The 25,152-nt window shown below is 27.6% G+C and overlaps 1 protein-coding gene across 2 annotated transcripts in view; it reads right to left on the bottom strand.

Moving 5' to 3' along the window:
- The window catches only part of LOC111617921 (translocon-associated protein subunit alpha-like), a 53,376-nt gene that overhangs the window by 17,059 nt on the left and 11,165 nt on the right, over window positions 1–25,152 (bottom strand). The window contains exons 1-4 of one of the 2 annotated variants that reach the window (XM_023359290.1): window positions 24,842–25,001; window positions 20,937–21,055; window positions 19,621–19,714; window positions 10,230–10,357 (exon numbers count right to left, since the gene is read on the bottom strand). In XM_023359290.1, coding sequence (XP_023215058.1) covers window positions 10,230–10,357; window positions 19,621–19,714; window positions 20,937–21,055; window positions 24,842–24,908 — 408 coding nt within the window. In that variant the 5' untranslated portion in view covers window positions 24,909–25,001. Of the gene's footprint in view, window positions 1–10,229; window positions 10,358–19,620; window positions 19,715–20,936; window positions 21,056–24,841; window positions 25,002–25,152 lie in introns of those variants that run through there. The other variant, XM_023359299.1, reaches the window with a different exon arrangement.

Genomic DNA, 25,152 nt, shown 5'->3' with positions numbered 1-25,152 from the left:
TGTTCGAATTAAATTCGAACATAAAATTCGAATATTGGTTCGATTATAGAACGATTGTAAACGTTCCAGAAACGTTGAAAATAGTTTGTTTGACTAAATGTAAAAATTCTCTAATTAGTCTGGAAACGGGGGACCTAATTCTTGCATTCTGTGAAAACGGGTAAGATTAGCTATAATGTAATTATCTTAATCTTCACTATCGTTACTTTTTGTCCAGCGAAGCAGGTCCTTGCAGCTAGATTCTAGATTACTTAGAAAAACAGTCTTTTATATATATAAAAAAAACTATATTACATACAAATAAAAACCCAGCAAAGCGGGTCCTTGCAGCTAGTTTTAAATAAAATTAAATAGTAAAACAGATGCAATGGGGCTCATCTACATCAAATAAACTTTAAAATGATGTATAAAATGTATATGATGATGTATAAAATGTAGATATAATTCATATGCAAGTATCTTAATAAACTGGAAATAGATTTTAGATTAGAATATTCTATATATACAGATGATCAGGCCCAATCATCATATCCAGGGTTTCTACTCAAATTTTTCTTAAATTCCTTGACTTTCCCTGACCAACTTTGTACAAATTCCCTGACTCTCAGGTCAAGTACAGTATGGCATATCAACAAAATAAAACAGCATTTAACTTACTATGCACATACACTATTGCTTCTCCAACTTTTTAATTATTTATTTTTTCTTAATTAACAGTTATATATTTTTTATGATTGCTAAATTATTAAAACTAAAAATAAAATGTTTTATTTAAATTAAAATAGTTTATTCTGTTATTAATCCACAACCATAAATCTACATGACTTTGAAAAAAAAAATTTATTTACAATTCATTAAAAAATCCTGTATAATACATGTACAAAAGTACATATTTATTAAATTTATCCCTTAATAAATTTTCTGAACTTTATAAAATATTGATAAACAAGAAAAAATTCAAAAATTATTTCGTTATGCAATCAAAATTATTAAAATGAAAAATGACAAATACAGTGAGTCCCAAAAACTCGGCCTAATGTGGACCAAAGGGTGGCCGGGTTTGTGAAAATGCCAGGTTATTGGGAATGGGGTTAAAAAAGAATAAGTAAGAGTGTGGAGTCCTCAGAAAATACTGTACTGTACTTGTATGTATTGTTTGCTTGAGAATACAACAGAGAATAAACTGCCCAAATAACCTTAAACAAAGGAAAAGTACATACATACTTTATGAAGGCATAGAGCCTTTACTACATGAAAATGAAAATTAATGAATACACAGTGTACAGTAATTTACCTGATAAGACAGACCTTAGAAAAATACTTAATAAAATATAAATCTGTCTATAATGAAAATTAAGTAGGATTTTTCTCCCTGCCAGGGTTTGGCAAGTTATCTGGACTGTCAGGTTATCGAGTGCCAAGTTTTCAGGACTACTGTAAGCAGAACTGGTGCTGTGGGATGTAATAACATTTAAATTATTTATCATTTTTTGTACTTTGTAAAATTTTGTGTATACTTGGGAGAAATTTTGGGTCCTGAAAATATTCTAAAAAAATTATATTTTTAAAATGTTGCATTTACAAAATCAGAAATTAATTAAAGTATATACAACATATATACACAATTTGTCATTCTGTTTTCATTCATCTACAAAATCAGCCATTTTTTCCTTTGGAAGTGCGAGCAGTGAAAGCGGCAATCAAACTTGCTTGGTAGCTGCTTCCTCCATGTGCTTGTAGAAGCGCAATCTGGTGATTGCTGCACACTAAATGCGGTTACTTCAGACACACACATTTGCTTTAACCAGTCCACTCCACTTGGAAGTGTGTTCACACCCACGGTTGTTGGACACTGCCATGTAGGACTTACCTTTAGTCAAGCATATTGTCAGCAAAAAAATCAAAAAGGCAGCCAAGGAGGCTAATTTCCCAACTTTCCAGGTGTGTAGGAACCTTGCATGTCTGACAGAGTAATGGGCTGGTTTCCAAAATAAAATTTTAGTTTTTAATTGAATAACATTGTAATTATTAACTCAAATAATAGTGTACTGTTATATTATTTGTTTATTGATAATCTTCATCAAATTACAATTATAAACACAAAAGCTTATGAATCAGCCAAAAGTCTGCAAACGTAACAGATTAAAAAGTTTTGCTAATCACTTTGCAGATATATCATTATAATTAACATTGAACAAAACAGTGGTAAGTTATTTAAAATAAGAAAATCAATGAGATTAATTAAATCAGAATATAGTGATTCACCTGAAATCTGAACAAAAATATTTATTTCATATGTGAAAAATTCAACAATTATTTAATTATCTAACAATGTTTCAACCAAATAATAAATTTCCTTAAATAACAACGTATTATAACAATTGATAATTTCAATTACTACAAATAAATATAAACTTATATTTACAAATTAACTTTACAATCAATGTTCATTGTATAATGCAAATATTTTAGGTAAAAATAGATTAAAATTTTTCTCAAATGCGATAGCGCTTTGTCGTTTTCTATTGCCACTATGATTTTTTTCTTTCTTGGATGCCATATTGATTAAATATATAAATCACAAAACTGAAAAAAGAAGTATAGCACAAACACTCGGAAAAGCAATGCTTAACTCGTGCATGCCTAACACCAACTAAAATTTGACACAAAATACCGTTACATTCGTTATCCGAGACAAAATTTTTGCAAAATAAAAGTTTGTTAACCGATTTGGTCATTAACCAGGATGTTCGTTAACCGGGGTTCCACTGTATTCAAGTACAAAGTAACTGGTTTTGACTTATTTCTACTTAAGAAATAGTTTAGGGAATTAGGGACATAAAATAACCCTGCTGAAAGAGCCGGAATTTTACTTAAACAAAAGCTTAACCGAACCAATCTCTAGCTGAATACAGTGGGGACTGATTTCTTCATAATATTAGATAATAAAGACAGAAATTTTTCCAGTTCAATGAGAGGGACTGAAAAGTTGTATATTTTGGAAATTTCCGTGAACACCTGGTCTTAAAAAGAATTAGAAAACAAATGATGAACAATCTATTAAATTTAACATATTTAGATTTTTACAGCTATGGTGAGAAATGTTTATAATTTACAGCCACCCTGCCGCATCCTTTGAGGTATACTAGTGATGCCACAAAGAGGCATTTGACATTGACCAGTATTGGCACCCTTGGGATTTGGCAGCTCGCGTGCACGCACCTACCAGGACCGTCTCTGATTCCATCCATTAGCCACTCATTGGGAGCTATTTGACTAAGTGAATTGTTTTAAGATTTAAAAAGTAAAGAATATTTTATGTTATTTTTATGTGCATTTCTTTACAAAGCTATATTTAATTATAATTTTCTTTAAAAGTATATTCATACAATTAAAGAATATTTTGTACCAGGTATGTACTGTACAATACATCCACCATACATTTTATTTCACCAAGTAAGTTTTCATTTTATTTTTAATTGTAGTCCTTATATCGTGGCTAGCGATTCAGAAAGTAATTGTGATATTAAAAATACATTTAGAGAAGTCTACGGTTTTTACTGGCTTATCGAACAAATGAATATGAATGGACCCTAGACCATCAATGACACGCAATTAACTGATTGTCCCTGGAAGTCAGCTTCTTACAGAAACACAGCTTCCCTATCATCAAATGTCATGGCACGCCACTGGTATAGTATATCAAAAAATTACATTAGAGAATCAAAGATCATAATACAGCTATTGTATTTTCATGAAAAGAGTTCTCTAAAAATGCTATCAGTTATCATCTCAGATGGCAATAGGCTTGTTTGAAAAACTTTCATAATTTTAATCATTCATTTTGTCTTCATTATACCTATTACATAGGACCAATTTTTTAAGAAATATTTTCATTATTTCACAGATTTGACTTGAAAGAGTTTCACCATATCCTATTCACATATAATGTAGCTGTCAGAAAGATCAGGATTGTACTAGATTTTATAAAAATAGTCTTTTTATAAAGTTACATTGAAATTATAACAGAAAACATTGCATTTGAAAACTTGATCTAATTTTTTCAAACATTACCTAACAATACAGTTGATTCCCCTTAAACAAACATCAATAAAGCAAATTCTTGCATTAAAGTAAATTTTGCCATTGTCCTGGCAAAACACCATTGTCACAATGTTAATTTTCACATGATAAAGCAAACAAAAATTTTACCAGAACTGATTAAACCAAACTGTAAATTGCCTCACACCCTCAAAAATAACCCTATTTCCATTAATGATTTTCATGTGAAAAAGCATAAAAAGAAAATTGGTACTGTAATAAATGTTCTATTTTGAGTAGAATAATTTTCTTCTCCTAATAAGTAAAGAAGGGTTCAACCTCTGATTGTAGAGAAATTCAAACATTAGTGGACCATTGTATTGTACTCAGAAAATAGGGATTAATGTTTAAGGATGTCAACCCCCTTTAAATGGATGTGATCCCATGCAAACATGTGCTAGTTTGTATATTGGGAGAGCATATAGTGATACTAGGTTTAGCTACTTTGCACCAAATTTGGCTCCAAAAATATTTTCTTTTTAAATCTTCAACAGAGAAAAAAAAATCACAGATTTCTTTTATCTTTATTTTGTTTAATTACTCTTATCTATTGCTCCTCCTCATTCTTTTGACTTCAAAAATCATTTAGATCATTAATTTATTTTTGCAAATAAATTTATTTTATTTAACTTTGTTTAGTTAATTCAAAATATTATAATTTAGAGGTTTCAATCGCCTATTAATTCTTAATTCCATAAATTATACAACCTTAACTCTGAAAATCATTAATATGAGTTTTTGATAAAACAAACTAACTACTGTTCACCTAGCAATTCATATTAATGCAAGTTCACTGTAAATCAAGAATGGAAAGGCTAGTTTGTCTTCCTATCTAGATCTATACTGTATTTTTATTTGGAAAACTAGAAATTATAAAAAAGTTTGCAACTCTACATTAGCTTAGATTTAGCATAACAAATACTGATTCATTCCATAAATGGATAAAGTATTGTTTTCTTTTCTTCTTATTTTTCTGCATATAGCATTTATTATATTTCTCCATGTTAAAAATATCTTAATAAGTAATATTAAATTTGCTATTACAGAATTTAGGTTACAGAATGAAAGTTTGAATGAAAATTCATATTTCACAAAACCTAATTTTTTGTAAAATACAAGATATGGCTGCAAAAAATAAGAATAGTTACCTACTGTCCTCTTACTATTGTATATGTCAACAATTTTTATATTGTGTTGTAAATTATTTCTTCTGCTATAGATCTTTGTTTCATTGCAATCACATCTCGGAAGGAGTCATTGTTGTAACCCTTTGGCAAAACAGCGAGTGATCAAAATTAAGAGCAAAGAATTTTAATGGCATTTTCAGAAATATTATGAAAAGTGTGTAATGACAAAACCACAAGTCTAGCATATATGGTTCATAGTGATAAGATATCCACAATAACCAATTTAAATGTAAAAGAAGAATATTGGAAAAAATAATTTGAAAGAAACAGTCCAAATTATGGCCAGACAAATGGTTTCTGCATCACAACAATGTGTCATGTCATTCTTCATTAACAATCAGTGTTTTTAATATATATATAAAAAAAAATGAGTTTACAAAATTAGACCAAATCCAGCACCATGCAACTGCTTCTCTTTCCCAACTTAAAGCAATTTGAAAATATATATCAAACATTCAGAAGAACATNTCGTGCATGCCTAACACCAACTAAAATTTGACACAAAATACCGTTACATTCGTTATCCGAGACAAAATTTTTGCAAAATAAAAGTTTGTTAACCGATTTGGTCATTAACCAGGATGTTCGTTAACCGGGGTTCCACTGTATTCAAGTACAAAGTAACTGGTTTTGACTTATTTCTACTTAAGAAATAGTTTAGGGAATTAGGGACATAAAATAACCCTGCTGAAAGAGCCGGAATTTTACTTAAACAAAAGCTTAACCGAACCAATCTCTAGCTGAATACAGTGGGGACTGATTTCTTCATAATATTAGATAATAAAGACAGAAATTTTTCCAGTTCAATGAGAGGGACTGAAAAGTTGTATATTTTGGAAATTTCCGTGAACACCTGGTCTTAAAAAGAATTAGAAAACAAATGATGAACAATCTATTAAATTTAACATATTTAGATTTTTACAGCTATGGTGAGAAATGTTTATAATTTACAGCCACCCTGCCGCATCCTTTGAGGTATACTAGTGATGCCACAAAGAGGCATTTGACATTGACCAGTATTGGCACCCTTGGGATTTGGCAGCTCGCGTGCACGCACCTACCAGGACTGTCTCTGATTCCATCCATTAGCCACTCATTGGGAGCTATTTGACTAAGTGAATTGTTTTAAGATTTAAAAAGTAAAGAATATTTTATGTTATTTTTATGTGCATTTCTTTACAAAGCTATATTTAATTATAATTTTCTTTAAAAGTATATTCATACAATTAAAGAATATTTTGTACCAGGTATGTACTGTACAATACATCCACCATACATTTTATTTCACCAAGTAAGTTTTCATTTTATTTTTAATTGTAGTCCTTATATCGTGGCTAGCGATTCAGAAAGTAATTGTGATATTAAAAATACATTTAGAGAAGTCTACGGTTTTTACTGGCTTATCGAACAAATGAATATGAATGGACCCTAGACCATCAATGACACGCAATTAACTGATTGTCCCTGGAAGTCAGCTTCTTACAGAAACACAGCTTCCCTATCATCAAATGTCATGGCACGCCACTGGTATAGTATATCAAAAAATTACATTAGAGAATCAAAGATCATAATACAGCTATTGTATTTTCATGAAAAGAGTTCTCTAAAAATGCTATCAGTTATCATCTCAGATGGCAATAGGCTTGTTTGAAAAACTTTCATAATTTTAATCATTCATTTTGTCTTCATTATACCTATTACATAGGACCAATTTTTTAAGAAATATTTTCATTATTTCACAGATTTGACTTGAAAGAGTTTCACCATATCCTATTCACATATAATGTAGCTGTCAGAAAGATCAGGATTGTACTAGATTTTATAAAAATAGTCTTTTTATAAAGTTACATTGAAATTATAACAGAAAACATTGCATTTGAAAACTTGATCTAATTTTTTCAAACATTACCTAACAATACAGTTGATTCCCCTTAAACAAACATCAATAAAGCAAATTCTTGCATTAAAGTAAATTTTGCCATTGTCCTGGCAAAACACCATTGTCACAATGTTAATTTTCACATGATAAAGCAAACAAAAATTTTACCAGAACTGATTAAACCAAACTGTAAATTGCCTCACACCCTCAAAAATAACCCTATTTCCATTAATGATTTTCATGTGAAAAAGCATAAAAAGAAAATTGGTACTGTAATAAATGTTCTATTTTGAGTAGAATAATTTTCTTCTCCTAATAAGTAAAGAAGGGTTCAACCTCTGATTGTAGAGAAATTCAAACATTAGTGGACCATTGTATTGTACTCAGAAAATAGGGATTAATGTTTAAGGATGTCAACCCCCTTTAAATGGATGTGATCCCATGCAAACATGTGCTAGTTTGTATATTGGGAGAGCATATAGTGATACTAGGTTTAGCTACTTTGCACCAAATTTGGCTCCAAAAATATTTTCTTTTTAAATCTTCAACAGAGAAAAAAAAATCACAGATTTCTTTTATCTTTATTTTGTTTAATTACTCTTATCTATTGCTCCTCCTCATTCTTTTGACTTCAAAAATCATTTAGATCATTAATTTATTTTTGCAAATAAATTTATTTTATTTAACTTTGTTTAGTTAATTCAAAATATTATAATTTAGAGGTTTCAATCGCCTATTAATTCTTAATTCCATAAATTATACAACCTTAACTCTGAAAATCATTAATATGAGTTTTTGATAAAACAAACTAACTACTGTTCACCTAGCAATTCATATTAATGCAAGTTCACTGTAAATCAAGAATGGAAAGGCTAGTTTGTCTTCCTATCTAGATCTATACTGTATTTTTATTTGGAAAACTAGAAATTATAAAAAAGTTTGCAACTCTACATTAGCTTAGATTTAGCATAACAAATACTGATTCATTCCATAAATGGATAAAGTATTGTTTTCTTTTCTTCTTATTTTTCTGCATATAGCATTTATTATATTTCTCCATGTTAAAAATATCTTAATAAGTAATATTAAATTTGCTATTACAGAATTTAGGTTACAGAATGAAAGTTTGAATGAAAATTCATATTTCACAAAACCTAATTTTTTGTAAAATACAAGATATGGCTGCAAAAAATAAGAATAGTTACCTACTGTCCTCTTACTATTGTATATGTCAACAATTTTTATATTGTGTTGTAAATTATTTCTTCTGCTATAGATCTTTGTTTCATTGCAATCACATCTCGGAAGGAGTCATTGTTGTAACCCTTTGGCAAAACAGCGAGTGATCAAAATTAAGAGCAAAGAATTTTAATGGCATTTTCAGAAATATTATGAAAAGTGTGTAATGACAAAACCACAAGTCTAGCATATATGGTTCATAGTGATAAGATATCCACAATAACCAATTTAAATGTAAAAGAAGAATATTGGAAAAAATAATTTGAAAGAAACAGTCCAAATTATGGCCAGACAAATGGTTTCTGCATCACAACAATGTGTCATGTCATTCTTCATTAACAATCAGTGTTTTTAATATATATATAAAAAAAAATGAGTTTACAAAATTAGACCAAATCCAGCACCATGCAACTGCTTCTCTTTCCCAACTTAAAGCAATTTGAAAATATATATCAAACATTCAGAAGAACATTAGCGAGCAATTAAATGAAATATCTTATGAAGACTAAATATCGTTGATTGAAAAATATTTTAAAGAAGACAGTCTATGAAATTTTTATATCTAAAAGAAGAAATGATTCTTGTTCCTTTTTAGCCATACTTATACAACAAAGCTGCATTTTATAACTGATAAATTAAAAATGCAAAGTATTGATTAATGAATTGGACATTTACAAATATAACTTTTAGAAACAAATAAAAAATTGGCTGACAATTTTAATAGACTATAAACACAGTTTATAAAAAATTTTGAAAGGAATAGACTATAAACACAGTTTATAGTCTATTCCTTTCAAAATTCTTTCACAAACTGAAAGAGTTTTGTTTTGTATTAAAATGGTAGAGGAATTTTAGTAATTTAAAACATTTACACCATATCTGAGGATGAATCCAGAAGATACTTTAAAAAGGCTGTGTATTAAAATCATAATTTTTTGACTGTACTAATAATTGAAAACAAGTTATTCAACTAAACTGATATAAAATAGCAAAAATATTCAATATTCTACGTATTAAAAATTGGAACAGTTAACAAAGAAAATATTTCTTTAATAATTTTTAACTTTTAGACCTTCCTGTTTGATTTGTTGTCTTGAAAATCATTGAAAAATAATAAAATAATCAATCCAGTTGAATAAAAATGCTTGCTTTAATCATAACAATACTTATATTCTTCATTCTCTATCTTAACAATTTGTCGCAAAATATACTTTACAAATATAATTAATTTATACTTAATAGTGACCAATATTACACTAAAGAATACTAGAAATATATTGATTACCAATGGCATTTGATATTGTGTTTGAACACTTACATGTTAAAATATCCTATTCTTCAATATTCCAATTTATCCTCACACTCCTAATATTCAGATTTCAGTAATCACTATTTGTAAAATATGTACTTGTAATTATTTATAAAAATTTACTTACTAGTTTTTAAAAATGCAATTTAGAATTTCGATTTATTTATAAACGGAAGCCACTTACAAATTTAAAATAGTTTATGAAAATAATAAACTATATGCTTTAAAATAACCTTTATTTTCACTTATTTGTTAAAATCTTCTGTTCAGGTAAATTTCTCTGTATAAGTATATTAGAAGAGTCTTTGAGAGATTTCAAAGCAGATAAAATAATTATTATTATTATGTAAAATTGTGAAAACCTAATATTATTATTATTGATCATTTACTTATATTTCTCTATATTTATTCACATGTTTCTATCTGTTGGTTTTTATAAGTATTATTATTAAACATAAGAAACTTCTAACATGAATTCTGTGAGAAGAGTTTTAGTTTATAAAATGTTACTTACATTCTGAATATAAAAACTGAAATCTACTGGATAACGAAATGATGCATCCATTGTTTCTACAACAAAATCTTTTACTCCTTTATTAGTAAATCCAACCAAAAACTGAACATCTTTTCCAGCAGGTATCTCTAAAATAGTTTTTAAAATTTTAAGATTTTAATATTATTAATTTTTAAAAAATTTTCATAAAATATTAAAAATAAAATACATTATTTACATATGCAGATTATAGATGCTAAAATTTCACATGAAAATGTGTTTTAGATATGTCTTTAAGAATATTTAAAAAGTTATGCTAAGTACAGTAGGATGTTTTTGATATATTGTTTTCAAGTAACAATATAATAACTTCTACAGGATGTCTGAAAAGTTACTAAGTGCTGAAAATGGTTTAAGTAAAATCTTACATACAACATTACAGTTTCTCTTACAGCAAATACTGGAAATGTCCCCAAATGCCTCAAAATCTGGAAATGAGATCTGGAAACATAGCAGGTCAGATTCCATGGAAGATTATACGATCAACAAAGAAATCTTCCAAAGTAGCAACATCATCTACCACAAAATGGAAATGCAAGACATAACTTACAGGTCTCACATGTAATACTGTATGTATAACTTTAATGTCACTACAAATTTCTCAATGCACAGTAACATTTTGGACACCCTGTAAATAAATTTGCTTAAAAATGAATTTGAATGACAATCACTGGCTATACTACTTATTTGATGCACAGATATTATTTTATTTTGAAAAATAAAAGTTATTACAACTACAGATAAAATATAGATAAAGTTTTGCATATTCATTGATTTGAGTTTTTAACTTCATTTTCAAATGCTCAAAGATTCAAATTGTTCTTTCAAACACTATAACACTATAATAATAATATATATAGCTCAAAGATTCAAATTTACAGACAGTAGTTGTTCTTTAGCACATTTTTAAATTGTTATCATAGCTATGTATCTTTCTTCTTCAACTTGTCAATCACAAAAAAAAAAAAAAAAAAACTGATCATAAATGACAACTATAATAACCATTTAAAATGTAATGCCAAATCAATAAATCAAATTTCTATGCTATTCATAGTATGCAATGTACATTTCTTAGTTATATTATTGTATTAAATTTCAAAAATATTATGAATCAAATCAGCAAAATATTTATGATGGTTTTTTTTCAACCTCTGATATGCCAAGAAAAAAAATGAAAACAGTTTTGATCTTCATTGTTATTTACAAAAGTCAGATACACTTTCCATCTACTTTTCTTTTGTAATCACTAAAACAAGCTAAAATTTGTAATCACTGTTTCAATTTCAGCATTATCATACTTTGGCACCAGCTTTTCTATGCCCTCATTGAAAAAGATTGCCACCTGGTTGCTCAGCCAACCCTTTATGCTGGCCTTCAACTCCTTGTTAGTTTGGAATTGCTGCCCTCCTAACCATCAATTCATGTGAGTGAATAGATGGAAATTACTTTATGCTAAAGTCTGGGCTCTACAATGGATGATCAAACACTTCCCATTTGAACTTCTAGAAGAGTTCCATCACAATACATGACTGTCACTGCAACCACATACTGTGAGACATGGGAACTCTGTAGTAAACATGCAACACTGCAGTAAACATGGGAACTCTTTCAGAAGTTCAAATGGAAAGTGCTTGATCATCTGCCATAAACCCAAACTTAGCACAGAGTGATTTCTACCTGTTCACTCATATGAAGTGGTAGTTAGGAATGTAGTGGTTTCAAGATGTTGAAGACTAGCATGAAGAGTTGGCTGAGGACAAGGCTTCTTTGATGAGAGTATAGAAAAGCTGGTGCCATGAAAATGTAAATGCTTAAATCAAAACAGTAATCATATAGAAGAGTAGCTGAAAAAATATATCTAAATTTTGTAAATAAAACGGTTTTGATCTACTGTTCAATTTTTTTTCTGTCACATCAGAGATACTCCTTGTAATTTTCTTCCTAGTCATATTTCTAACAATATTCTAAAATATTTAGTCATTAAAATAATTTATTATCATCATTTTATTTATTAACGTTATTATTCCTGTAAAATATGTCATCATAAAATATTTCAGTGAATAAATTAAGTAACCTTATTAGATTTTTAAACTGAAATAATTTTATGAAAATAATAAACTATATGCTTTAAAATAACCTTTATTTTCACTTATTTGTTAAAATCTTCTGTTCAGGTAAATTTCTCTGTATAAGTATATTAGAAGAGTCTTTGAGAGATTTCAAAGCAGATAAAATAATNACTATACTTGTATATGTATATATAAATAAAACATCTATTTTATTCTAAATAAGAAATAAAGTACAATAAAACCTATATAAATAAATGGAGGACTTCAAAACAGTGATTTTCTATGTTAAATTTTACTATAAGCCAGAAGCCTCTTTAACATAAAAACAAAAGAATTTTTTGGCAGAACAACATAACAAACTGAATGAAGTGGAAAATTAAGATTCCACTTGTAAACTTGTCTCTAGGTATAACAGTCATCAAGAAGCATAACAAAGTATATTGCAAAAACAATTCTGAATTTTTTCAGAAAAACAAATATTATGTGAGATGGGACTTACTGACAGTCTCGGTTACTATTTGTCTTTATTGTTATTACCCAGAAGCAAAATCAAACAAGTTTTCAAGAACCAAATTTCCAGTACAAGCAATGGAAGCACTCATTGAAAATGAGACTAAAATAAGATAGTACTGTTAACTTGTGTTGTATGTAGTGGTTAGTGACTACCTAATACCAAGTATTCAAGAACAAGATGATTAACACTGTTGATAATTACAGTATTAGAATTTCTCAAGATGTCTTATCACAGAATAGTTGTCTCATGACTATAATGTGATTAAAATTTCTGACAGCAAAGTGAAACATTAATTCTTGGTTCTTGAATTGGCTTGTTTGTTTCATGTGAGCTTATAAGGATCAAATGCAAGGAGAATTCAACCTAGCATAAGCTCTTAGAAACAATGAGAACTTTTTCCAAATTAAATAGCCATCAATTCTTGCATTAAAATACCTGCATCTTTAGTTTGAATCACTTTAATTTGGATTAAACTTCTTAATAATAAGTATAAAAATGAACATAGCTGTATGACAAATATCTGGTATAGTTTTTTACTGTACAGTAATACCTCGACTTACGCAAACCCAGTTATGCAATTTTCAAATCTCATCGATTCATCTTTTGTTTGAGCGCCATGCAACTCTTGATTACTCACTCCCCCCCACACTATTGTTTAGCTTACATGTTCGGACTGCCGTGCAGAATCAACACATAGCTACAATTTATTTTGTCTTATTTATTTCTGTTTGTTATATCTACAGAGACTTGAGAGACTCTATGTGGTGATTTCTTGTAACCGTGAATGAATCAAAAGAGGAGATAAGATTAACGAGAACATTTATTAGCTTACATACATCCGATTTGGATTTTACACAAATTGCGAAATTATACCCCAACTTACGCAAATTCGACTTACGCAGTTATCGCTCGGTCCCACCTATCGCGTAAGTTTGGGGTATTACTGTATATTAAAAACAATAATCTATGTGATATAAAACTACAATTTTCTTTTTCACTTTATAGCAAGATCAATATTAATTAAAAGATAAAATGAAATTTAGTTTCTATATCCAAAGAACTAAGAAAACAATAATTTTATTCTCTCTTAACAACATTATTATTGCTCAATACCATGATGGTTTATCATATCAAAGTGAAATAAATAATGATTAAAGGCATATGTTATAAATAAAACATTCATAAAATTAATGATAACTGTTAAATTTTTAACTAAGAAACAATTCTAGACATGTTATCAAATACATTTGTACTTAAAGAAAATATGAAAAAACAATTTAATTCATGTCAAGAAATCATTAGAATGTCATATAAATAATTTTGTGGCAATTCATTTCATTATTTAAAAATTAATGAAGCAAAATTCTAATTAAAAATCTAAGCATTGCAGAATTGAAAGTGCTCTATTTTAAACAATTGAAAATTAATAAATTTTTTTTGTGTGCTAAAATAATTTTTATTAACTGTATTCATAATTTAATAAAGAGTAAAATACATCTGGATACGAGTCCAATTTTGCTTGCCATGTCCAATCACCAGGAACAACTATTTCCATTGCAGAGACAACCTTTCTTTAGAGGCTATGCCTCTGCACAAATATGTAAAACAGTTTAAAATGTCCACAGGTGACAATCCCAACACAATTAAAAATATAATATTTCTTTGTAGAAAAGGGCTGGCAGAATTACTATTTAATAAAGAGTAAAATACATCTGGATACGAGTCCAATTTTGCTTGCCACGTCCAATCACCAGGAACAACTATTTCCATTGCAGAGACAACCTTTCTAGGCTATGCCTCTGCACAAATATGTAAAACAGTTTAAAATGTCCACAGGTGACAATCCCAACACAATTAAAAATATAATATTTCTTTGTAGAAAAGGGCTGGCAGAATTACTATTTAATAAAGAGTAAAATACATCTGGATACGAGTCCAATTTTGCTTGCCATGTCCAATCACCAGGAACAACTATTTCCATTGCAGAGACAACCTTTCTTTAGAGGCTATGCCTCTGCACAAATATGTAAAACAGTTTAAAATGTCCACAGGTGACAATCCCAACACAATTAAAAATATAATATTTCTTTGTAGAAAAGGGCTGGCAGAATTACTATTTAATAAAGAGTAAAATACATCTGGATACGAGTCCAATTTTGCTTGCCACGTCCAATCACCAGGAACAACTATTTCCATTGCAGAGACAACCTTTCTTTAGAGGCTATGCCTCTGCACAAATATGTAAAACAGTTTAAAATGTATTCATAATATCAATTATAAAATTTTAATTCTCATATTGTTAAAGTTTATTATTACACATTCAAAAATTTAGTACAAGTAATGGAAGAAAATTACGGAACTGTGAAAAATTCTTCAAGACTAATTTCATCTTAAAAAGAATCTTACTTGATGTCTTTTAAGAAGGAAATTATCTTAATGCAATAAATTTTCATTGTTTGAAATTTTAAAGAAATCAAACTAAATTCTGTAGTTATGAACTAGTTTAAAACAATATACTATAAAAAGGTGAACCAGGAGCTGTATAGTGATTGTTTTGCCAGATTACTTTATTCCCCTTGGTACTACTCTTTACAAAATGCATTTCAGAAAAATAATCCTTTTGTGGTTCCTGGTTCAAAAAGGAAAAGGAGGAAAAACAGCATCTTTTTATAACAAATTTATTATAATTCAAAATGATATATTTTTAAGAACATCAGTGATTGTTATATTCTTTTCATTAAACCAAAATACTTTGTTATAATAAAAAATATATAATTAAACACAAATGTTTGATATTTTTTTGTTTTAAATAAACTATTATTGTATCAATCAAAATAAATTTTAATGGAGCTAAACAAATATTTATTGTTAAGTTAATGAAAAAATCTTTTTAAGATTATAACTAGACTTAATTACAATTCAGCATATGTTAAATTTTTCAGATATTAACTGATCAAAATAAATTCAAAAATGAAAGAATTTAGAAAAAATTTATTTTATATATATACAATAATGCAAAAAATTTGAGATATTTCATAAGCTAATTGCATGAATCTGATTCTATATCCATTATCAGCTAACAAAGATTTTACAAAAATCTTTGATTTTTTAAAAACTTTCTATTCATTAATGAAGATAATTTTTAAAAATTAATTAGATATTTAGAATTTCATAAAAACTTATTTAAATGATCATAATGTTTTAATCAGAAAAAGTCTTTACATTTCAAATTTCACTAAAAATTATATTTAAAGTTTAATTTCTCAGTAAGATCATTTTTGTATTAATATACTTACATATTTCAATTCTGTTACCTACTTATGATCTTCTTTGGAGTTATCTGCAATTTTCAGATGAAATACATTAAAAATTTCATTTTTATTTAAGTATTTTTTTTTAGAATATGAGTGCAGAGTAACAGGAATTCTTCAGATGAAGTAGAAGGAACAGCACAGTTTTATCCTTAAGAAATGTCATAATACCAGCAAGAAATACAGATAATCTCTAAAAAAGTGCAACAAGAAGATTCCCAAAGAATCGCAATAAGAAAGAAATGGAAAATGAAAACACCAATTCAAAAAGTTGTAAGAATATCAGAGACCCAAAGCTCATTTTAAAACTAGCACATAATCAAATATTAGCATAAAAATAAATCTTTATCAATTTAAAAAATTTAAATTAATCAGTTATCAGAAATAATCTATGACTATACATAATTTCAAATTTTATATATAAAATCTGTAATAAAAAAAATAAAAATACAATTAGTTCAATTAAAATAGCAATGTTTTCTCTTATAAAACTAGAATTGATAATGTTTTTTCTTATTAATAATGTTATTCAGTTGTGGATTTTCCCATAAAATAGCCCATATAAAAAGAATGGTCATCAATTTTTAGGAAAAGTTTTTCAAATAAAAATAAACAATTTCTTGAATGCAATATTAATTTGATTTGATAAAATATAACTACCTACACTTTCGCGCACACACACACACAGTAGAATCCACTTATGGTAATCACAAATATTTTTATCAGTTATGTAATGTTATAGAAAATGGCTTGTAAGTTAAAATACACTTATAAAATGTTGCTTATTATAATCAGTTTCACTTATAGTTATCATTTTCTGATAAACAGACATTTTTAAGCTGTCAATTAGCTAATACTCACATTTTCATACATAAATAAAAAATAAATATTAAACGGGATTGTGGAAGAAAGTTAAAAAATAAAATGAAATTGAATATAAAAAAATCTGTTTTGGTTATTTTCAAATTGTCGACAACTTATTGTAAAATCTTCACATAGCAGTCTTGTTAATGTATTTTTGAAATTGCATTTTGCTAGTTTTGTAAACAACTTAAATAACCTGATAATTTTGAAGGTTACATTAATGATTTTAACTTAAACAAAAATAAACCAGATTGATAATATTTTGGTCAAGTGTCTTAAGATAATTCATTCACATTCAGAAATTACATTTGGATTTTTAATATATCATAAATACCATGCAATTTAAATATACTTTATGGATAATAATTTCCAGACAAATGGTTTAGTTTCTTTTACCAGAAGTTGATCAGGTGGGTTTTGTTATAAATTATCAGCTTTCTTTACAGCAATTTATTCTTGAATCTGACTAAAACTCTCATAATTTACTTCAATATAGTAAAAAATATAGTTGAAATATCCCACTGTTAACCAAATTAACCAATTCCACTAAAGATCTGACTTGCCTGTAATAAATTACTGTAAAAAATTATAATTAACTAAGGCCGAGACTCCATTAGCATAAAAAATACTTGCCGTATTGCCGTAAATACTTTTAATCATGTAACCATGATATTTTACACCTGAGCAGATCATAAAACCAGTGTAAAAGCTAGTTGAGCAGAGTTCAACTTTCAATGTGAATACAGCTGTAAAATGGTACCTTCAATCAATCAGAAGTCAGTGGAACTACGTCATCATGACATTGTGCAAAAATTGTGGAAAACGAGCTTTTGTGTATGTTCTATCATGACTACTTCAAAAAGACCTCAAATAGATTTAGAAAAATTTATCGAAAATATTTATGTTTATATGACAAGAGACATCCTGACTATAAAAATAGATGCCTAAAACATTTTATGAACTCTGACAATTATGAACAATCAAGCTACAACGCTCCATTTCCACCAAGTCACGTGCGAAGAAGTATTTACTTTTGACACTTGGGGCACCACCATCGCTGTAAAAACTTCGCTAGCCGGACCTCCACTGCAATCCAGACGCAAACAAGTTATGTGATTAAAAGTTTTTACATCAAAGGTTTTTATGCCAGTGGAGTCTCGACCTAACACAGACTTAATATACTAATGACTCACATTGGCATTCAAATCAACTAACTTTCTATTAGAAGAGTATCACAGTTCTAACAAACAGATCACTTTCATTTCAACCTTCAAAATGAATAGATCTTGGCACAATATTGTAAAAAATAGAAATACAAACTGTTTCTCTCAGGTAGCAAAATCTTTTTTGACTTGCTTTAGACTGGTTTCCCACAGGACAAAAGCAAATTTTAATGTAAACAAAACTGTAAGAATAAACAAATCATCTAGCACATACTTTCACTTCTCTAGTCATAATATTACTCAACAGTTTAAGATTAATAAATTGATACTTATTAAACATCCATTTTTTAAATGTGCCTTCTGTATAATTATTATTTTCCAACAGTAATAATTCAAATTTTATCAGCATGTATTTTTTTTCATAGTAAAAAAATATACATATCATAATGATACATATATTTCAATTCACACACAAATATAAAACAAATGTGAAAAATGGATGTTTTTACATGCAAGAATCCATAATCAATATCTTATTTAAATNACTTTTCTGCATTTCATATAATTAGAGACTGTACTGCGTTGAAAAAATATCATCAAAGATTTCAGACACTGAGAATATTTTCTACAAATAACGAATTTGATTATAGAATTAAACTGGGCAATTTAACGAAAATAGATATGTATAAAATTGTTAATTTCTTTAACCAAATTATTAATGATTTGAATAATCAACATAAGAAATAAATTGTGTTTAATTAATTATTTTTATATAAATAACTAATTTATATTTACTTATTATTTGTATTGTTTATATCTAAATCATTACCCCCTGTAACAAGGACTCCTTATTATGAATAAATATATTTGATTGATTAAAAAATATAAATCAATGTTTTAATATTTTTCAAAATATTAATACTAAATATTTATCTTAATATTTTCTGTAAATAAATCAGTCTTCAAATAAACATTAACACTGATTATTTTCAGATAATGTATACATAAATTTTTAAATGTTTTTCTTATTAAAAAAAAAATGTATTAATTTTACAAAATAGAATAATTTGTTACTAATAAGTGCACAGAATTTTATTTGAAAATTTATGCAAATTATATTTTTGTATCAGAAATGAAATTCTCCACTAATTCATGTAATATTGTGTTGGTAAAAAATTCTTATCATTTTTTATTCTAATATAAGTAATATGAAAAATAAATTTAAATGAAAACATACATTATTCAGTTTTATTTGTCTCTAGAAAAGAGATAGTGTAGTATCAAAAGACAAAGGTATAAAAGACAATATTTTTTAAACTTTGAAACTTAAAACATTTTAAAAAACAAAATAAAGAGAAACAGTTAATATATATCATAAAATTTTAAATAATGCAATGCAAATAAAGAATTCAATTCTTTTAAAAAATTTACCTAAGGAAGAGCCAGATGGCTTTGTGAACAAGAAATAAGTATCAGCATCTGGTGATGACAGTAAAGTTCTTTCTTCTTCATCATCAGTTTCTTCCTGTATAAAATTATATATAATTGATGAAATAAAATCATTTAATAAAGATAAATAAAAAAAAAGAGTTAAACAATAAATAACAAAAAATAGATTATTTTAACAAAGATTATATTGTAAATATCTTCAAATATACATGCAAATAAAGTTAGAAACAAAATGAATCCTATAACAACAACTTAAGGCATTGCCATTTTAATCATTTAATTTATATTTGTTAATTAAATTTAATTTATGGACATTGGTTATTTGATTAGATTCTGTTGATGCAAGACATTAGTACTCCACAGACTATACAGTCAGTCTCATCTTGTCTATAATTAATAGCCTGATTTTATTTATAACTCTGATGCTGGCTAATTAAAGCTTAAATCTTTTACTATGCTTTTACTATGTACATAAAAATAATAAACTTTTACTATGTATATCAAAATAATAAGCATATTCAATGAAAATAATAAATTTCATTGTTTTATTTGGAAAAATTTATTTCATTATGACACCTGAAAAACATAATTCACATTTATATACTAGAAAAACTTATAGTAGTCTCCTTACCCATGGTAAAAATATTTTTGTATTGTGGTTGACCACAATACAAAAATATTTTTAAAAATTCAGAAATAAACAATATGCAAGTTCTAAATTGCACATTGTTTTGAGTAAAACATTGTAATCTTGCACTATCTTTCTAGGAATGTGAATAATCTTTTTGTTTGGCATATCCACACTTATGCACTAATCATCCATTAGTCTCTTAGTAACTGTCTCAACTATCAGATTGATTATTGCAATACTGCAGTGCTGTATTCAAATAACCCTTATTTTACTTATTAATGACCTCAAACTACAAGAGTAGTGATGCAGGCAATTTGGATGTGCCAAAGAGAAGCTGGAAGGTACTTCCTTTAAGTGAAAAGGTAAAAATTTTCAACTTAAAGAAAGAAAATACTTATGCTGAGGCATGGTTATAATTTTTCTATTTTACTATTAGTTATTGTTGTTAATTTCTTACTGTGACTAATTTATAAATTAAACTTTATCCTAGATAAGCATGTATAAAAAAAATTTAGTACACAGTATATAAGATTCAATATCTTTTACAGTTTCATACATCTACTGGTATTGGAACTTATTTTCCATGAATAAGGGAGACTACTGCATTAATAAATTTATATTTAAAATTATCTATTTTCTTAAAATAATAAAATAGAATATTTTCAACCTTTTCAACTACAGCATTTTCAATAATATCTGGTTCTTCTGATACTGGAATGTTTTCCATTTCTACTTGAACCTCTTCTTCATCACCATCCATAATATCAATTATATCTTCTCCATTTGCTATAGTAAAAACATTTTAAATTGTCAAATAATATTTACTTTTGGATAAAATGAATCTTAATTTTGATAAAAATTTGAACAATGCTAAAAATTAGTTTTAAATATTATATTAACTAAAAATTGCTTTTTATAAGGGTGGATGAGTGATGAGGGACAGACCTGACACATCCAGGACAGATTGTCTGGATTCAATCCTGAGTCTCCTATAGCAGTAGGTTGACTGTTTTTGACACAAACAAAAATGTTGTCTTAAGGAAACAATTGTAGAACAAATAAACCTTTTTGGGAAAGAACACTTAAAACTGAAAATCTTGCATTCTATGTAAAATCAAAAACAATAATTTTAAAGCATTCATTTACAAAACATTTTATTTTCTAAAATTGTTTTATATTTGTTTCCTGAAGACAACATTGTTTATTTGTTTTAAAAAATCAATTTTTCAAAAATATTTCCTCAAAATTGATGAAACTTTATGGGTTAATTGTACAGAAATAACCACCGTTTTTTTGCCTGGACCGCATTTAATCAGAGACAAAAGCTTTTATTCATATTATTTATTTATTTACTATGCATTTCGGGTGCAATATTTTCGTGTAATTTGCACCCATCTTCAGGTTTTTTACATTTCTATAAATTGGTAAATTCAATTATTACAACGGTAAATTGAATTTACCAATTTATAGAAATGTAAAAAACCTGAAGAGGGGTGCAAATTACACGAAAATATTGCACCTGAAATGCATAGTAAATAAATAAATAAATAATACGAATAAAAGCTTTTGTCTCTGATTAAATGCAGTCCAGGCAAAAAAACGGTGGTTATTTCTGTACAATTAACCCATAAAGTTTCATCAATTTTGAGGAAATATTTTTTAAAAATTGATTTTTTAAAAAGAATATAAAGAAAACCGCACCATGGATATATACATATCTATTACTTATAGCAGATTGTTTATTTGTCAAAAATCACAAATTTATTAAGTGTTTACTTGTTATCTTTAACACCAGTAAAGTGAGTTTATTGACTTATCTAGCATAAATAAGGGTTTAATTTATATGCACTTAAAATTACAATGTATGTGTATTTTAGTAATGTCTATCACATCATGCTAAAAGGATGGATAGATTTAGGTAGGAAGAATAAACTTATGGCAATAGGTGACAAGGAAATTGGAAATTATGATATCACAAAACAAGTATTACAATGTTTCATGTACATGTGCTATAGAGTCAATTAAGAATAAAATTTACATGTTCATAAAAATTTTTATAACTTTCTACACTAGCTAATCAATCATTATTGAATTTATTTTTATATATACAATTGTTTACAATATGTTTGATTACCGGGTTAACCTAGTTTCTCTTATCCTATAGTTATGTCACTTCTCTAAAATAATCACATATTTTTGTTTATAGCCCTATAATCGTAAGAAATGGGTAAAGATTCTTATTAAATTATTAACTAATTTAGATTTATTGTTCAAGTCGACAGTAATGTTTTGTTCCAAACTGCTACCGTATTTTCGCAGAATGACCAGCATACCAGTTTAAGCAAGGCTATACATCCCTCTCTAGTGGGTTTATTAAAATAAAGAATGAACGAGTTTAACGAGTTTTTATTCTAAAACTGTGAAACTGCAAGCATTACATCAAAAACTACAATTATATGTTTAATTTCTTCATTTTGTCCTCTTTCTAACAATGTAAAATACACTTGGAATTCCGAAAGTACTTTCTTTATGTGTATTTTATTGTTATTTGATTCAAAATTGCAAAAAATATATATATTAAATTTAAGATGTTCTTTTTAAGGTCAGGGTAAATGGTCAGTGTAGCCCATACTGACTAACTGTTACTACTAATAATGTCAATAATTTAATTTAAAATAATTTAATTGTTTTATTGTCTTTAAACAAAAACTCTCTTCCTGATTTTGTCAGTCAAATTACAATGTTATTATTTTATTGTACTGGGAAGAATGTTTTATTTAACATTTAAATAATAACTAGTTTTGTCAGATCTAATTAATTTTATATTTTAGTTGAGTTTAACTGGCATGCCGGTAACCCTGGGGTTTCTGGCATGCTGGTCTCCCGTTTATATGTGACACACGTCAGTCATTCTGCAAAAATATGGTATCATGAACTCTACTAAATTTAGTTTCAGTGCATATTGAATTTACTTGTTATCAATTGCTGTTTTGGCTCATTTTAATACCTCATGTTGCACAGATGAAAGGACATTTTAAAGTGCTAAGATTGACACCTTTATTTTTTTGGTTTATATAAGGAGGAAATGATTTCTGGCATATATTACAATAAAGAATTTTCCATCTATTTTAAATGTGTAGGATCCAAACACCTGTACATTGTTTCTTAGCAATTTGATATTAGTTTTGACCACTTCATCTATATTGTTGGTAGAATTTGGTAGAACCGAACTCATTATAACAGAATCTTATTAATTTATTTTAATTACAATTGGAAAAATCTGAGTAAGACAAAAGATTTTCACCTCCACATAACAATACCCATGACTATAAACTAAACAAATAAAAAAAAGAGCTAAAAATACATTAGAACATATTAAAATAAATGCAAAAATTTCTGCACATGTTCCATAAGTTATACAGAAATTTAACTACTTTGCTCATAAGAAATTATCTCATTTATATTTAATTAAGCATTATATTTACACCATTTTTAAAAGATTTAAATTTAACATTATTAAATTAATATAATAACACTTACAATAATTTTAAACCAATTAATTCAATTATTTTGAGAATTTGTTGAAATTGTCATTTGAAATTTGTGCATTCATCTTTAATTGGATGATAGAGTGTTATTTCTCACCCCTGTACATAAGCACAAAAAAGATTCACTGCACAGATAGCAAAATAGACTGTTTATCAATTGAAAAAAATTAGCACTTGCAATCATGCAAACAAGTTATGAACTTTATAAAACACTTATTTAGTAGTCCCATAAGTAGTGAAATCTGCAAATATCCAGTAAAAGTTGTAAACATATTTTATATGCATTATTGGACAGCCTTAATTTGATCTGTTTGGACCCAAATTGTCCTTATATTAAAGTTTTATCATATCATTTAAGGAAAAAAGCCGTGCATGTGGATACAAATCAGGCCCTTATTACAGTAGTGGTATATACCATAGTAATTCTGTGAATGTTTAATTTACTTTTAAATAAATTAGCTTACTAAGTGTATCGTTGAAGTTTCTTTATACACTGCTAAATATATTCATTTCTAATTATAATCACTATTTAGAACAGTATATAACGAAAAAACTTGCTTTTCTATAGTCAGAAATATTTATTTTGTTGTGGATAGATAATTGAAGCAAGTGATTCTGTTTATAGCAACAGAAAATCGACTTCGTTTACATTTCACCAGTGGCCGAGTGGGTAAAAACCACCCAACGCCGGTAGTCGGTCGTGGGTTGGCGCCGGCCCACGTGGAGTTTTCCTAATTTTTTTATTACGTTAATAACACCTAAATAGGGGCCAGTTTCCCATAAAAGACCTCGTGAGGCATCCCCCTCGGCAGATCACCCACGTGTCGCATTGCCGTACACAAATAAATCTATTTCATCTTACAACTGAAGCTGCTGTCAATAATACAGTTATGTCTTTAGGGTAATTATTTATATTATTCTAGACAACACACGATGAGGTTTATTCGTAATATTTGATCAAGCAACAAGTATTAAATGAGTTTTACAATATCCATGAATAATATCTTACAATATTATAACTTACCGTAAACACCTTTGCCAACCGCTAGAATGGCTATTACCGCAAAGATCAAATACTTGAATTCAATCATAGCCGATAAATAATTCAATTGATATCACATTGAAAACCAACACCTCCCAATTCGAACCTAACATCTAATGAAATGACCGAAAGATGGCGTGTTTACTAAAATGCCAAATTACTTTATAAATCACTTTTGGCGATTTTAAATGAAATATTATTTCCTTAAAAATCGCCAAAAATATTCTATAAAATAATTTAAGTAAATATTATTTCCTTAAAAATCATATACATTTTAACCTTTTTACTTTTTT

Source organism: Centruroides sculpturatus, unplaced genomic scaffold (assembly GCF_000671375.1).
Source record: "Centruroides sculpturatus isolate CEXI.00-Female unplaced genomic scaffold, Cexi_2.0 scaffold103, whole genome shotgun sequence".
NCBI lineage: Eukaryota > Metazoa > Arthropoda > Arachnida > Scorpiones > Buthidae > Centruroides > Centruroides sculpturatus.
The sequence above is the reverse complement of the archived record's forward strand: the minus strand, read 5'-3'. Positions and strand labels throughout refer to the sequence as shown.